This window comes from Protopterus annectens, chromosome 3.part1 (genome assembly GCF_019279795.1).
Source record: "Protopterus annectens isolate FY-2018-M chromosome 3.part1, PAN1.0, whole genome shotgun sequence".
NCBI lineage: Eukaryota > Metazoa > Chordata > Ceratodontiformes > Protopteridae > Protopterus > Protopterus annectens.
Window position 1 is genome coordinate 1,149,880,695 of NC_056732.1, and position 15,624 is coordinate 1,149,896,318.

At 39.9% G+C, this 15,624-nt stretch overlaps 1 protein-coding gene across 1 annotated transcript in view; it reads left to right on the top strand.

The window, feature by feature from the left end:
- The window catches only part of COL22A1 (collagen type XXII alpha 1 chain), a 2,341,282-nt gene that overhangs the window by 1,106,231 nt on the left and 1,219,427 nt on the right, over positions 1-15,624 (top strand). The window contains exon 12 of the mRNA XM_044067281.1: positions 8,830-8,868. Coding sequence (XP_043923216.1) covers positions 8,830-8,868 — 39 coding nt within the window. The remainder of the gene's footprint in view (positions 1-8,829; positions 8,869-15,624) is intronic.

A 15,624-nucleotide genomic window follows, 5' to 3' on the forward strand; every position in this document is an offset into this window, starting at 1 on the left:
GAATAAACTCAGCAACTCTGCGAAATAAGCTTATATCAACTGCTTTCATCTAAGACTCTGTCCTTTATGTCACTACCCAAAGCTTATGACCATAAGTGAAGCTGGGACATAGATTGTGAGGTAAACTGATAGCAAAGTTGCATGACTCAGTTCTCACACCACAAGCACAGTTTACTGCAGATCCTCCAATATTTCCTGTGTCTTCACTTGTGGACCAGATCGCAAAATGCTTACACTTCTCTACCTGAAGATGCTGATCCTTTCCCACCTGGAAGGCACATTCCATTCTTTCACAGGACAAGACCATGAAGCCAGATTTGGAGGCAAGTCTTTTTTCACTCCAGCAACATGAAACTCAGCAGTGAGTTACACCAGTGGATGCTGGAGGTCACACTCACTTCACAAGGCACATAGACATATGCCCTCTCCATGTCCACTAAACATATGGCAGCAGCCCTGGCTAATTCCCATGATTCCCTTAATACCTAAGTGGGGGCAAAGAGTCAATTCACTTTTTAATGCCCAAGATAGAATCTGTATTATTCATCATAAATCAGGATCTTGATTGTTGAAATAAGTCTCCTTTCTAGCACACTGGCAATGATCTGTTCAAAAGAGACTGAGGAATGCAATCCCCCTGGAAGACAATCTTTTGCCCCTCTTCTAAAAATGGAGACCACTACCCCATCTTTTCAGTTAGCCATCAAAGCAACTTTGAAAAGGTATGCTAACTGTAACTCTTTGAAATGTCGGGACCCTCTTTATCAAGTCCCATAATACTGAGACTGGATGAAAAAATGGATTGCATATGTTAAGTCTGAGATGGCCATTTCTCAGAATAGTCCCATTTCTCTGAGGTATGGTGACCTTAGAGTTGTCATATATAAGTTTGGGGTATGTGGGAGCTTGCTCCTCTGCAAAAAAAGAAGTTCACAGGAGAAGTGTGTCAGCATATAGTATTAAGAGTGATGATATTTCAATAGGGAGCCTATGCTGTCTCTGACATGGTGACACCCCAACAGCATCCAATGCCTTCAGTATTTCTGTGAAAATCTCATTCATTCTGGTAGCTGTGCCTTGCCACAGTGGAACTATTTACTCCTCATCACAATTACCTCATTTACAGTAATGGATCCAGCCTTACCATCTGTTTCTGCTACTTCTTTTTAAAAGGATTGTATGTCCATTGGATTCAGAATTTTCTCAAAGTTTTCCTTTCACCTCTTGACAATGTCTGTAGTCATGACCAGCATTTCTCCACCCTTGATAAAAAGTAGCCAGAGCAATATCCCACCACCCATTGTCAGTCAGTAGTTTGACAGAATCATTTTCATATCATCTCAAAGTCACTGTCTTATGGCCTTGCCAAACTCCTCTCATACCCAGGTACATAGTTCTCAACTTTCCAGATTTCCCAGAAAATCCAAAATGTTTGCGTCATATTTTTGGTCTGTTCCTCATGAAATTTGTTGTTTACTGACAAATCACTGATGATTGAAGTCAATAAATAATAACAGTTATTTGAGATTTAGACTTCATATCATTCAGAAAATGCATGCATCAAAAAACATTTATTCTAGCAACTTTCTAAGCTTTATAAGAGTGATATTTAAGATCTCTCCCTATTTTGGAGCCTTTGTCCCCCATTATTTTTCGTGTTGTCTAGATTTTTTGTGCTGATAGGTCAAGAGGTATGTTCATGTGTCACTTCAGCAACAGATGAACCTGCTGCCTTTCTTGTTTATTAGTAAGTCAGACACCTTTGGAGTCTTCCCAGCCCATTAACATTACAGAAAGTTCTCTTTCATTAGTTTGTTGGTGTTCTTTCTGCTGGTGTCCACCACTGGGCTCTGTGGTTAGTGCCATGACAAACACTGAGCACATGTTGTCCACAACTACTTTTCACCATCTCAGTTAAAGAAGACGTGAGTCACTGTTTCATCTAGAGAAAGAAATGAAGCTGTGAAAGAAAATTTGCAAGGAAGATGATGTGAGAAGAAACAAGTGGAGCAAAAACAAATGATCAGGAGAGGGTAAGAATCACATTGAATACAACTGTTTCATGCTGACATTATGTCAGTATTCATTTTGTAGATATGAATTAATGAAGTTTTCCACACGTAGCACAATAAGAAATTTATGTCAAATATAAAGATGATCAATAAGATGAAAGGCCTTGTTTTGTACACATTTCGACTTTTAAACACTGTGATATACTTAAAGCATTCCACAGGAAAGAGCTTTATGAGCTTTTGTTCTGGCTTACTGATTTCTGTCTTCTTCTTCTTCTCCAGTACTACTACTTATATTTGCTTTTTCTTTACCTAAATGATTCCTTACTGTCTCATTTGAACAATGCATTTAAAGCCTCACTTTAAGTGCATTTGTCTCTAACTTCTTGTTTGGGAGTCAACTCATGGCATCTGTGAACAGCTAATTCAGTAATTCACCACTGCCTTACACTGCTGTTAACCTCTCTTTTTCACCATATCACAGAAGACTGTACAATCAAATCCATGTGACTGTCACATTTTACCACTGTAATCTCCATACATTGGCAATCATTACTTATTATGCTATATGCCCTTGAACCTTAGCCATCTATGGCTGTATCAAAACAAAGTACAATCGTGGTGGCCTAACTCTCAACTTTTGTTCAAGAATTAGAGACAAAGTCAAAAATAATGGATGACAAAGGTACAGAATCTGCAATAATTTTAAATATTACCATATGTCACTTAAAAAAAAAAAGAATCCAGGATGTCACCAACGAGTCAGGATCTAAAATTTAATACGACCACACACAGTGAAAACCTACTTCAAACAAAAATAAAATACTATGGTTAAGCACTTTTTTCACACACTTAAAAATCATGAATGAAATCAGCTGGTGAACCACACCCCCACATCACAACTAATCAAAGTCAGCCTTGCTCGGTAATAGGTTAAAACACAATAATTTGTCAAAAAATTGTTCTAGCCCTCACCAAAGTAAAAAGAGAAACAGGGAAACTGACAAAGAACAAAACTCCAAGTGTAAAATTGCAAAGCACTTGCATTCATATTTTAGCTGCTCTTCTCCCGGATTCACTCATGACAGAAATGTACTTGTTCACTCCTGGAGAGCTCACGGCATCTGATTTCAGCTGCTAGGCCATTTCACAATGTAACAAAATATTTTATACCAATCAACTGCAAATGCTCCAGTCTTTATCTGCTAAAGGATCAAAAATTTGAGCTTCCTAAAACCAACACAAATTTGTGAATGCTTAGCCAATGCACTTTAACTGTCCTTAAACTTAATACTACAACTGTCCTTAAACTTAATACTATAGCAGTGTTGGTAAATCCTCCTATTTAGGGCATTCTTAGTCTTTCCCATGTAGAATGCTGCACGTGTCACAAGTGGCTAAATAAATCCCTTTCTCGGAAAAGCAGTTAAATTTACCACTACTATTAAAAAATGCCAATTTAGGTAACCCCATTTCATTCGGATGAAAGTTAATAAATTCATATTGTCTACAATGACCACACTTCATGGTAGCTGGGACACAAAAGTGGTGCTTTATCGGCATTTTCAATAACTGTTTATTATATCTTTTATTTTTAAACACAAACCTAGGAATTTCTGTAAAATGTTTCCTAATAGTGTTATTGTATTGTAAAAGACACCAGTTCTTGTTGAATATATTCACAACATCCCTCGGATCCAAAGAAAAGTGTAATATCATATTAGGGTAACCAGCAAGATAAGCCCCATTGTTCCTTGGCTGAAAATTAAATCCACTCCTAAGAATAGGAGCATATCTGTCCTTTCTGCTGGCCCAGACCATATCTTGAATTTCTGTTAATAAAGAGATAGGATAGTCCTGTTCCACAAACATTGACTTCAACTGCTCTAACTGCTGCAAGTACACATTGTCCTCGGATGTTAACCTATAAATCCTTATCAGCTGACTTTTAAATATACCCTTCTTCTGGTGGAAGGGAAGGCAACTCATAAATGAAAGAAAAGCTTTGCAAAAAGTATTTTTTGTATATCTTAGTAGTCAGCTGACAAATAAATTGTTTACAGAGTGTAGTATCTAAAAAATTAATACTTTCAGTGTTTATAATTGAAGTAAAGGATAAAAAAGAGGTGCTCCTTTGAAGACAACTGAAAAAGTTATCAAATTGCTCTATAGGTCTTTTCCATATAAACAGCAGATCATCTAGGTATCTAAAATAACCAGCACAATAAGTGAAACCAGGAAGCCTGAATAACAACTCTAATTCCCATCTCAAGAGCACTATATTGGCAAATTTGGGGCACAAGGTGCACCCATCACAACACCTGAACATTGTTTAAAATATTCTCCCTCAAAAGTCACAAAATTGTTTCTGAGCACCATCTCCATAAAATCAAGTATCAACCCATTATCAATATCAGGCAAAGCATTATAGTTTGAAATAATCTCTGCAAAACAACTAAGGCCCTCTTATGAGGAATAATAGTGTAAAGGCTCGTAATGCCACAGGTGACAAAAATAAACTCAAAATGCAATGTCATGTCTCTTAACTTATTCAGTAGATCCCATGAAACCTGAATTATGTGTGGAAATCCTGAAAATAAAGCCTTGAGTTTATAATCAATAAATTTGGCTAATGGCTCAGTAACCGAACCACGGGCAGTAGCAACTGGACGGGGGAGGGGGGTTTCATTCACACTGGAATGTATTTTTGAATTCCAAAATCCTTGGGATAATTGAATGCTCCACTCTTAAACAGTCATAAAGACTCTGAGAAAGTAATATTATCCATAAGCAACAACTCATCCAGTGGCACCTTTATTGCTCTGTATGCAACAGTTATTTAGATCAGTGACAACACACTATAAACATGGTCATCATTTAACAACTGTAAAACATGTCCCAAATAATCAGTCAGATCTATAATAACAAGGCTACCCCCTTGTCTGACTTCATGCATCTAATATCTCTTTTTTCCACAATATCTCTTAAGGTTTCCTTTTCTTTTATAGTTGGGTTGTAAAATCTATTAGATATTATTCAATAAGGCATTAATCTCTTTTTCACACACTTTCTCAAAAAGACTCGCTGTTGAGTGTAAAGGAGGATTCATAGTGCTTTTCCTTTTAAGCAAATTCTTCTCAATCTGCAGACCCCCTTTATCAAATAAAATTTGAAAGTTCATTTTTTGGATGAACAATTTTAAATTTATCAATATGTCTTCCACCTTGGTTCTACAAATAAGAATAAAACTGAAACCTTTAAAAAAAAAACTTTATGATGCTCAGGAACAATACTTAATTCCATAAAGTTGTAAATATTGTACCCAAAATATGAAGTATTTGAAGGGTATTTACCATGTAATAGGGGTGGATGATTAACCAGGTTCACTTCACCATCTGTCGTTTCCATGATCTGTAGTCGTGGCTTGTCTGGTATTTCTGATTGGTCCACTTCTGTCATGGAAACTTGGAGGTTGGGCTCTGGTGGCAATTGGATACCTTGCTCGGTATTCTCTCTGACCTCCTCAGTGGGGCACACCCTAAAGGGATGTTGGAATGTGAAGGATCATCAGCCTCGGGCTCCACTATGTTTTGAATGCCATCAGTATATATGCAGTACTCCCAGTGGAGAAAGGTAGACACTCTTGTTTTTGTACTCAAGGTCATCTCTAGATAGTTTTTTTATCCTACCTGTATTTCAAAGAAACTAGTTTATTGTCAATGTCCTGGAAAACGCTATTAAAAATTTGTTGGTATTTACAAATATCTAGATCACCGGTAATTGAATACACCATATATCACTTAAATAGTTAACAGAACAACAGGTTTTGCATCAACACATTTTCTGAACAATATGAAGTATGAATCTCTAATTTTGGCATTATTGACTGATAGTAATGTTTAGAGATTTACCAGAAAAAACAAACATTTTAAGAGAGACATGACAAAAATATGAGGCAAATTCAATAGCGCTGTAACTCAGCATAACTACTCGGTCAACAAATTAAAGAGTAAATAAATAAATAATCCATGCTTACCTTCAGCCTGATCCCTGCCTTACTCTGTAGCTACCAGTAAGTCTGTGTCAGTTAATTCTCTGCCTCCTGAATCCTATTTCTAGTATGTGTACGTTGTCATTGTACACTTTGTAACACATGCATTTACATTTAGAATCATGTGATTTATTTTATGTCGATGGGATTCTGCCAATGTCCTTTATGATGTGCAGTTCCTGTGACACACAAACATGCATTGTGTCCAGGAAAACATGATAAATTGCTTGCCAACTGACTTCCTCAAGCGAATATATGCCAGTCCACAGTTTACAGACTTCTGCTATATGCACCCATGTCCTTATATTCTTAATTCTGTTTACTGCTGTATTATCATTCTATGGTATCTTTACGCTACAGGCAAATTAGCCTCAGCACAGGTTAAGTATACAAAATAAAAAAGAAAAGAAATTGCAGTGACTAGATTTTATTTACTGCATTTCAGAGCGACTAATATAGGAAATAAGCATTTACAAGGCATGTATGGCTTCTAATGCTTTCAATCCTGAACAGCAGGAGGTAAAGTAATTCACTTGCTTCCTGAGGTCTTCTAAACCAGGAAATCACTTGCTTTCTTACAGCTTTTCTCCAAAATCCTTTACTGAAAGCACACTTCATATGATTTATAATATCTGGTAACTGATGTGAATTACAAAATGTGTAAAACTGTAAAATATGACAGCTGTTTTGTAGGTTGTGGGCGATACACTGGTATCATAATCAAAGGTCTGTCTGTCTATGGATGCTTGCTTTATATTACAGATTTAAGAAAGGAAATATATTTTATATGCCAAGAATTACTAGTGTTACAGTGAAACAAAGAGTTATTTCTGTGTAAATTTGTAAGATAGGTCCAAGATGTCAGTAGAGGAATTGTTCATCTATTTGAGAGCTTTCCAATGATATTTGATAAAAGGGAATAACATACTGCTGTTTTGTGATATTGCAGAAGCTATGTATATTATACTTTCACAGTATTTCAGAACAATATTAATCCACAAAACCATGTATGTTAGATGACAAGTATCATTGGCAGCTTTGCATGCCATAATGTTTTGTATAAGATGATCATGATACCATTTGGTCACCTGTAGGTCACATGTTTTTTTATGAAATGAATACAGTTATGCAGGCAATAATGCTTGGCAGGGTATGTGTGTGTTAATGTGTAATTAATGCCCACCCAGGGATGTTATGAGGCCCGATGCTGCAAGTGGAGGTCCTCTACACCCTGGAAGTGCATTAATTACACATTAACACACACCCTGGAGGGCATTGTTATGCTTAGACAATGGGCTCGCTGTAAAATTATGTTTTACTTGTTTATTTATTTTTTTAAGTGCTATATTTTTTTTTATATATTTTTAATGTAAAATAGTTCCTCTGCCTGGTGTTGGAGGAACTATTTTACATCAAATATATATAAAAGATAATATAGTGCTTAAAAAACATAAGCAAGTGAAACACAGCAATTTAACATACAGTCCATTCTCTCTCCCATATACACATACAGAGTCCGTTCTGCTTTCACGGACATAGATTTACACACACACAGTCTCCAGCTGCTTTCATACACACATTCAGTCTCACTCTCAATCTGTCTCACAAGCAGTCTCCATTGCTTACATACATGCATTCACTCACATATCACTCTTGCATTCTCTCTCACTCACACACACACACGCACACACACACACACACACACACACACACACACACACACACACACACACACACACACACACACACTCTCTCTGCTTTCATGCACCCATTCACACATACATGCAAACAGAAACACACACACGATTGTTCTCTCTCTTTCTCTGTTACTTACATACATGCACTCACACACACACTGCATTTTCTTTTTTTTTTCTCTTTTTATTTTACACTCACTAAACATCAAAAGCGCTGCTTATCGAGTATAAAATAACGGCTTGCTTACTTTCACTGATATGCACACATACACTCACACACAGACATAAACACACACACACACACACACACACACACACACACAAAACATACCTTTTATTTATTTTTTTTTATATTTTACACTTACTAAACAGCAAAACGCTGCTATCGAGCATAAAATAATGGTAGCCTTTCTGTTTCCTTTGTCTGAGCTCCACAGAGGCTTGATAAGCTGCCATGAAGTGGCAGACTCATTCTTCACACCGGATATTACTTGTACATTAATTAATGCCCTGCTGGAGAATGCTCATTCTCCAATGAGTGTATTGATGTAGTTTGCCCATTGTCTAATACAAATATAGCTAAAAGTCATAACTGTCCATTCAGAATGCAGCATTATGTTCCATGAAGAACCAACACAGTTCTGACTAATCAGAGTCATCTTTGGCTCTGAATGTCCAGTCAAGGATCATTTTATGAGAAATACTGCTCCAAATTCTGCCTGCTGTAAAATTCCTGTCTGCTCTCTAATATACAGCATAATCAGAGACTGAATCCCATATTAGTCCTTAATGGTACTTGCTGCGTGGAAGGACAGTAATAGAAATAAGTGATCAGATTCATAAAATACTGACTAGTCACTATGTCAATACTAGTAGAACTTCTGTAATTATTGTACATATATTTCTAAAACCAAAACTGCATTTAAAGATTATGTAATGATAAATGATGGAGCATTTGTCTCTCTTTACATTTTGGGTGAGTTACTCATAAGGTATCAGAAAGCATTAGAAATATTTCTAGAGTTGGTGCTTTTTCTGTTTTAACATCTAATGTTTCTTTCAATTTTAGGCTACAGATGCCCAAGTTAGGGGGCCAAAAGGAGAAAAGGTAAGATACATTTTTTTAATAGCTAAGTACTAGTGACATTATCTGTCCATGTGTTTATACCCACGGCAGCATTCCAGGGATTCCTGCACAACAAGTCAGCTTTAATTACTGTTAATTTTCTCTTGGGCAGGTAACAGGCAGACACAGGTCAGTTGCAGCCACAGTGTCTGGCTATGACTAAGTTGAATGATGACTCTCTTAATTTATGAAATACAGTTTTAGACAGTGTTGTTCCTGTAGTATATTTATTAGTTAACTGACGTTTCTTGACCAGGACATAAGACTGATTTCAGGCAACCCATAAAAGCCCATCAGTACATTGAACGGTAAGTAAGTACAATAAAGTGCAGTAACTGTGAATGAGAAATTACAACATTGTACCATGCATCAAAAATTTGTTAAGAAGCACACTGTAAAATACTGATCTAATATTTTATGCTTGTCAGTCTTACCGTGGATCTCTAATGTGAGGGTTGTGATGCCATTTTATGAACATAATGCACAGTATTCAAACCAAATATTTTTAACAATGTAGAACATCACTGCTTTCCCAATGACAGATGTACATGTGAGTTCTGGATAAATGTGGATTGTTTAGGTGACTGAATTTCATTTGAAACAGTATATAGAGATATATACACAACAGACTGCAAATCTTGTGAATCAACACTTCTGTACAGTAAGTCGGACAAAAATTATTTGGAAAAAAATGCACTGAGACACTTCAGAAGTGGGCAAAGAGATGGGCTAAAAATTCTAAGTAATGTTCTCCTTGAAATGACTTAGTAAAGGATAAAAGTCAGCTATAAAGTATTTGTGAGTTCTTGATCTGATACAATGTAGTATAGGCACATCATGACAGTGTAGAACACTCAAGACATGGAAACATTCCTACAATGGGGCTATGCTAGGCCCAGGGGGAGATGGCTTCCCCTGTTGTAGAAGGAAGTAGCAGTCCACAAAAATCACAAAAACTGATAGGCCAAATAAAAAGAGCCATGAAAATGAGAGTGGACTATTGATGATAAGAAAGAAATTATGTATTGTTACTATTATGCAAGAAGCCCATAATTTCAAGGCAGAAGATACACAAAAAGATTAAGAGAGAAATTAGGGGAAAGCCAGAAGCTTCAAATAAAAATTTGTGTTCATTAATACAATAGATTTATGAAAAACATTATATAGACAAAGAAACCTTAGGCTGTTTGGAAAAAGAAGTGACTGAGGAATTGTGAAAATATAAATGTAAGCGGATTGGAGCCCTGTGACTTGGGTTTGCTCCTAGCTTAGAACACCTAAGCTAGGGTGTGTATCTAAACCTGCCTAGCCCTCTTTACATTGCCTAAGCGGGTGTGCACATCACGCACTGGGTTTTAAAGGAAGAAAAAAAAAAGTTAAACCAGGAAATAGCAGCACTCTGCACATGTGAGCACTCTGTTTGTGCGGCGTACCCCTGGGCTTAAACAGGAAGGCAATGGGAAAGGAAAACTGCAGTACGAAGGTAATCAAGGAGAACTAGCATAGCTGGCAGGTGAAATGTATCAGAATCAGCCAATTACACAGGCAGCAGACCAGCCCAGCCCAGAACACTACTATAAACTATGCAAATACCATCCCCTCTGTTTTTTTTCACACTCTACACCACCGATGTAAACAAGCAGGGAACTTTTAACACTCACAACAGCAAAATGATAGGGGCTGCAATAGCCATCATACAACAACTTGTGAAAGAGGCTGAGGGTGGTGAGGATGTGAATGCTGTTGACCAACCTACAGTGAGGAGATGGAGAAGAGTGTACAGACCCAGGGTAACCTATCAGGGGCTACATGAGCTGGAGATGGTGGAGCGCTATAAGGTGGACAGGGTCCTCCTACAGCAAATTGTTGAGCTGTGCCAACCATGCCTGACACACAGAACTAACAGAGGGTAACCCATCCCAGTGGATACCAAGGTATGTGTAGGCCTACGAATACTAGCTACAGGTACCTTCCAAAGGTCAACTGGGGATATGATGGGGATTTCACAGGCATCAACATCCAGGGTACTTCACCAGTTCCTGGATGCCATGTCAGCACATGTTGATGAGCACGTATATTTCCCCAACACCCATGAGGCGTTGGCCAGCAATATACAACAGTTCCACCAAATAGCAGAATACCCTGAGGTAGTGGGTGCTATAGACTGCACACACATATGCATCAAAGCACCACCTGGTGAGCGGGTTAGGGTCTACATCAACCACAAGGGCTTCCCCTCCATCAACTGCCAGGTCATGTGCGATGGCCAGGGCATAATAATGAATGTGTGTGCTGGTTGCCTTGGAAGCTATCATAATTCCCATATCTGGCATCTGATGCAGCTGTACCAGAGATTTGCCAAAGGGGACATCCCAGATGGTCACCTAGTGGGGGATGCTGGATGCGCACTGGAGCCATGACTGATGATACGCATCAGAAATGCACACATACCCGAACAAGAACTCCATAATGAGGCACACGCACAGACCAGAATCATAGTAGAGCATGTGTTTGGGATGCTCAAGTCACGGTTCCGGTGCCTGGATACATCCGGTGGAGCCTTGCAGTACTCATCAGCTACATGTACCCAAATTGTTCTTGTATGTGCCATGCTACACAATATGATCCTGCAGAAACAGCTGCAGCAGGAACAGCATGGGGCAGGGCCACACAGACCCCCACCATTGCCAAGGCCTTCACCGGAGGAGGAACAACCTGAGCCTGCCCTAGTAGGCAGAAGGAGGCATGCCCAGTATGCCCTGACCTTGGCAAAGAGGCAACACATAGCACATACACTGACACATGAGGGACCCAGGGAATAACACCTCTCTCTGACTCTCACATACAGTAAAAGGGAGGCCAAACATTACATCACCTGTGCTTAACCATGTGTAGGGAGTGTACTATGATGTGCATCTGACACAGGCAGCCTGGCAGCACCAATCTCAACACTGGGACACCCACAAGGTAAGTGACTCACACATGCCAGTCAGGGGGGTTCACATACCCAACAACAGTCACAGCCAGCAGGACAGGTGTAGACAAATAAACAAAGGCTGTGCTATGGCCTCTGAATGAGGCCTATCAGTAACCACCCCCCAGGCCTACACAGACAGACTACAGCAGCTCAGGCAGTGGGATGTCAGTTCTAAAGGGTAGGAAGTCAGAAACTAATATGTAAGTAAAGAAAAGCTAAGATCTGTAGCACACTAGTATGCCTCTTCAGCATGATAGGTAAGACTACAGAATGAAATAGAGTACCTGACATACCAGTGGAGTCCTAGCAAATGTCTACAAGTGTCAGGTGTGCCCCCCATCCTATGTAGTAATGTAATAACAGTCAGTTCTGCCGCCAAATTATGTGTAGAAATGTAGAAATAGGCGTGCTCCCCCCATCCTGCGTAGAAAGTAGTAATAGTCAGGCATGCCCCCCCAGTCCTGTGTAGAAATGTAGAAATAGTCAGATGTGCCCCCCCATCCTATGCAGAAATGTAGCAACAGTCAGTGCCAAATGAGTGACGGATACCCTGCAGAGACAGCATGCAACCTGTAGGTGAACAAAACAAAGGTCAGCACTGCAGTACAAACTACCTGGACTCAATCCACACATTCAATACAGACAGACATACTGGCCATGTTCACACACTTAAACACATGAAGGCCATGTCTGCAAACACCAGTGGACCATACATATTTGACAGTTGCATATGTTAGTGCAGACACTCCTCCATATGCACCACTCATGCTTTGCACACACAGTGGATAGGAATACAGGCATATATGTAAGGACAGCACACTATAATAAGTCAAAGGTAGATTTACATAGATGTGTGGAAGAGGGTGACTGTGACAAGGAGCCATCCAGGCTTGTCCGACCCAGCACACAGCCAAAGGGCCACAACCACACGAGGGTCAGATGTCACTCACTACAGATACTAGCCACCGGTATCTGTCAGCATTACAGACTATGTGGTGCATGTGCTAGCTGTGCAACATGACTGTACAAGGAAGTAGTCATCTAGCAGCTGTATACACATACCTGTGAAATATGACCCTGTTTGTGCCCGCAGGTGGCGTGTCAACCCCTAGATGAATGGGTTATGGCTCATGCACACACACTGCCCTCCCCAGAGCCCTACTATGACAAGCATGCTGAGGTCATACACTGTAAAATACACCTTTGGGAGAGTTGTAGCCCAGTAATCTCCAGGGCATGACCCATAACTGCTTACTGCTGTAGTGTGATAAACTAGTTAGGTAGGAGTTCTAATCCCAGACTTGGCAAGTGTGTGTGTGTGTTTGTGTGGGTGTCTGTCTGACTCTCTGTGTAGAGAGCAATGCTTTTTAGGGCGGTCACACTCCCTACAATTGAAATGTTCTACTTTGGTAAGGCTGCTGTTGTCATCCACCTAGAAATACACCTTTGGGAATGTTGTAGCCCAGTAACCTCTGTAGCAGTTGCCATAACTGTGTATTGCTGTTGTGTGATAAACTAGTTAGGTAGGAGATCTAAGTAAGTGTGTGTGTGTGTGTGTGTGTGTGTGTGTGTGTGTGTGTGTGTGTGTGTGTGTGTGTGTGTGTGTGTGGGGGTGTATGTTTGTGTGTGTGTCTGTCTGACTCTGTCTGTAGAGAGCAATGCTTTTTAGGGTGGTCACACTCTCTACAATTGAAACGCTCTGCTTCGGTAAGGCTGCTGTTGTCATCCACCTAGAAATACACCTCTGGGAAGGTTGTAGCCCAGTAATCTCCATAGTGTATGCCATAACTGTGTACTGCTGTAGTGTGATAAACTAGTTAGGTAGGAGTTCTAATCCCAGACTTGGCAAGTGTGTGTGTGTTTGTGTGTGTGTCTGTCTGACTCTGTCTGTGTAGAGAGCAATGCTTTATAGGGTGGTCACTCTCCCTACAATTGAAATACTCTACTTTGGTAAGGCTGCTGATGCCATCCAACTAGAAATATACCTCTGGAAAGGTTGTAGCCCAGTAATCTCCATAGCACATGCCATAACTGCATACTGCTGTAGTGTGATAAACTAGTTAGGTAGGAGTTCTAATCCCACACTTGGCAAGTGTGTGTGTGTGTGTGTGTGTGTGTGTGTGTGTGTGTGTGTGTGTGTGTGTGTGTGTGTGTGTGTGTGTCTGTGTGTGTCTGACTCTGTCTGTGTAGAGAGCAATGTTCACACTCCCTACAATTGAAATGCTGTACTTTGGTAAGGCTGCTGATGTCATTCACCTAGAAATACACCTCTGGGAAGGTTGTAGCCCAGTAATCTTCATAGCACGTCCTATGACTGTGAACTGCTGTAACATGATAAATTAGTTAGGTAGGAGTTATAGGCCCACACCTGGCAAGTGTGTGTCTGTGTGTGTTTGCGTGTGTGTCTGTCTGACTCTGCCTGTGTAGAGAGCAATGCTTTTTAGGGTGGTCACTCTCCCTACAATTGAAATGCTCTACTTTGGTAAGGCTGCTGATGCCATCCACCTAGAAATACACCTCTGGGAAGGTTGTAGCCCAGTAATCTCCATAGCGCGTGCCATAACTGCATATTGCTGTAGTGTGATAAACTAGTTAGGTAGGAGTTCTAATCCCAGACTTGGCAAGTGTGTGTGTGTGTGTGTGTGTGTGTGTGTGTGTGTGTGTGTGTGTGTGTGTGTGTGTGTGTGCGTGTGTGTGTGTCTGTCTGACTCTATCTGTGTAGAGAGCAATGCTTTTTAGGATGGTCACACTCCCTACAATTGAAATGCTCTACTTTGGTAAGGCTGCTGATGTCATTCACCTTGAAATACACCTCTGGGAAGGTTGTAGCCCAGTAATCTCTGTAGCAGGTCCTATAACTGTGTACTGCTGTAACATGATAAATTAGTTAGGTAGGAGTTCTAGTCCCACACCTGGCAAGTGTGTGTCTGTGTGTGTTTGTGTGTGTGTCTGTCTGACTCTGTCTGTGTAGAGAGCAATGCTTTTTAGTATAGTCACAATCCATACAATTTGAATGCCTTACTTTGGCAATCCTGCTTATGTCATCCAATGTGAAATACACCTATGGGGAAAGTGTTCTCCAGTAATCCCCGTGATGCATCCTATAACAGCTCCATACTGTAGTATGATATAGACCTCTGTTAGGGGTTATATACCCACACATGTCAGTTGTGGATGTTTTATGTGTGTGTCACTGTCTGTGTAGGGAACTGTGCATTTTAGCTTAGCCACACTCACTACAATTCGAATGCCCTACTTTGGCAATCCGGCTGATGTCATCCCATATGTCCAAACACAGCTTCAGGGTTATAGCCAATGAATATCCAAGAACCAAGTGGCTAAGTACTGAATAAAACTTTCTTTATTGCATTCGGGCTAGCTGTAATAGCCTCATCCAACCAATCTAGACCTGTTACATGTGGAATCACTGAGAACAGGTCCACCACGTCAATGGTAAGAAATATAAGGTTGGGTACCAAGAGATCTGAAGTTATCTGCTTTAAAAATTCCCAGGAATCTTTAAGAAGGTGGGTAGATTTGGGCCATAATTTCTTAAATTTGTAATCCAAGAATTTAGATATGGTAGATATCTTGGAACCCTTGGCCGCTACTATGGGTCGCAGGGGGGGGTCTAGTAAATTTTTGTGGACCTTGGGGACACCAAACATGGAAGGTATTTTAGGTTCCATGTTATTTAGAAAATTATAGGTGTCCTGATCAATCGCTCCTACTTCTAGCAATTGTCTAATAGTAAGGTCTAT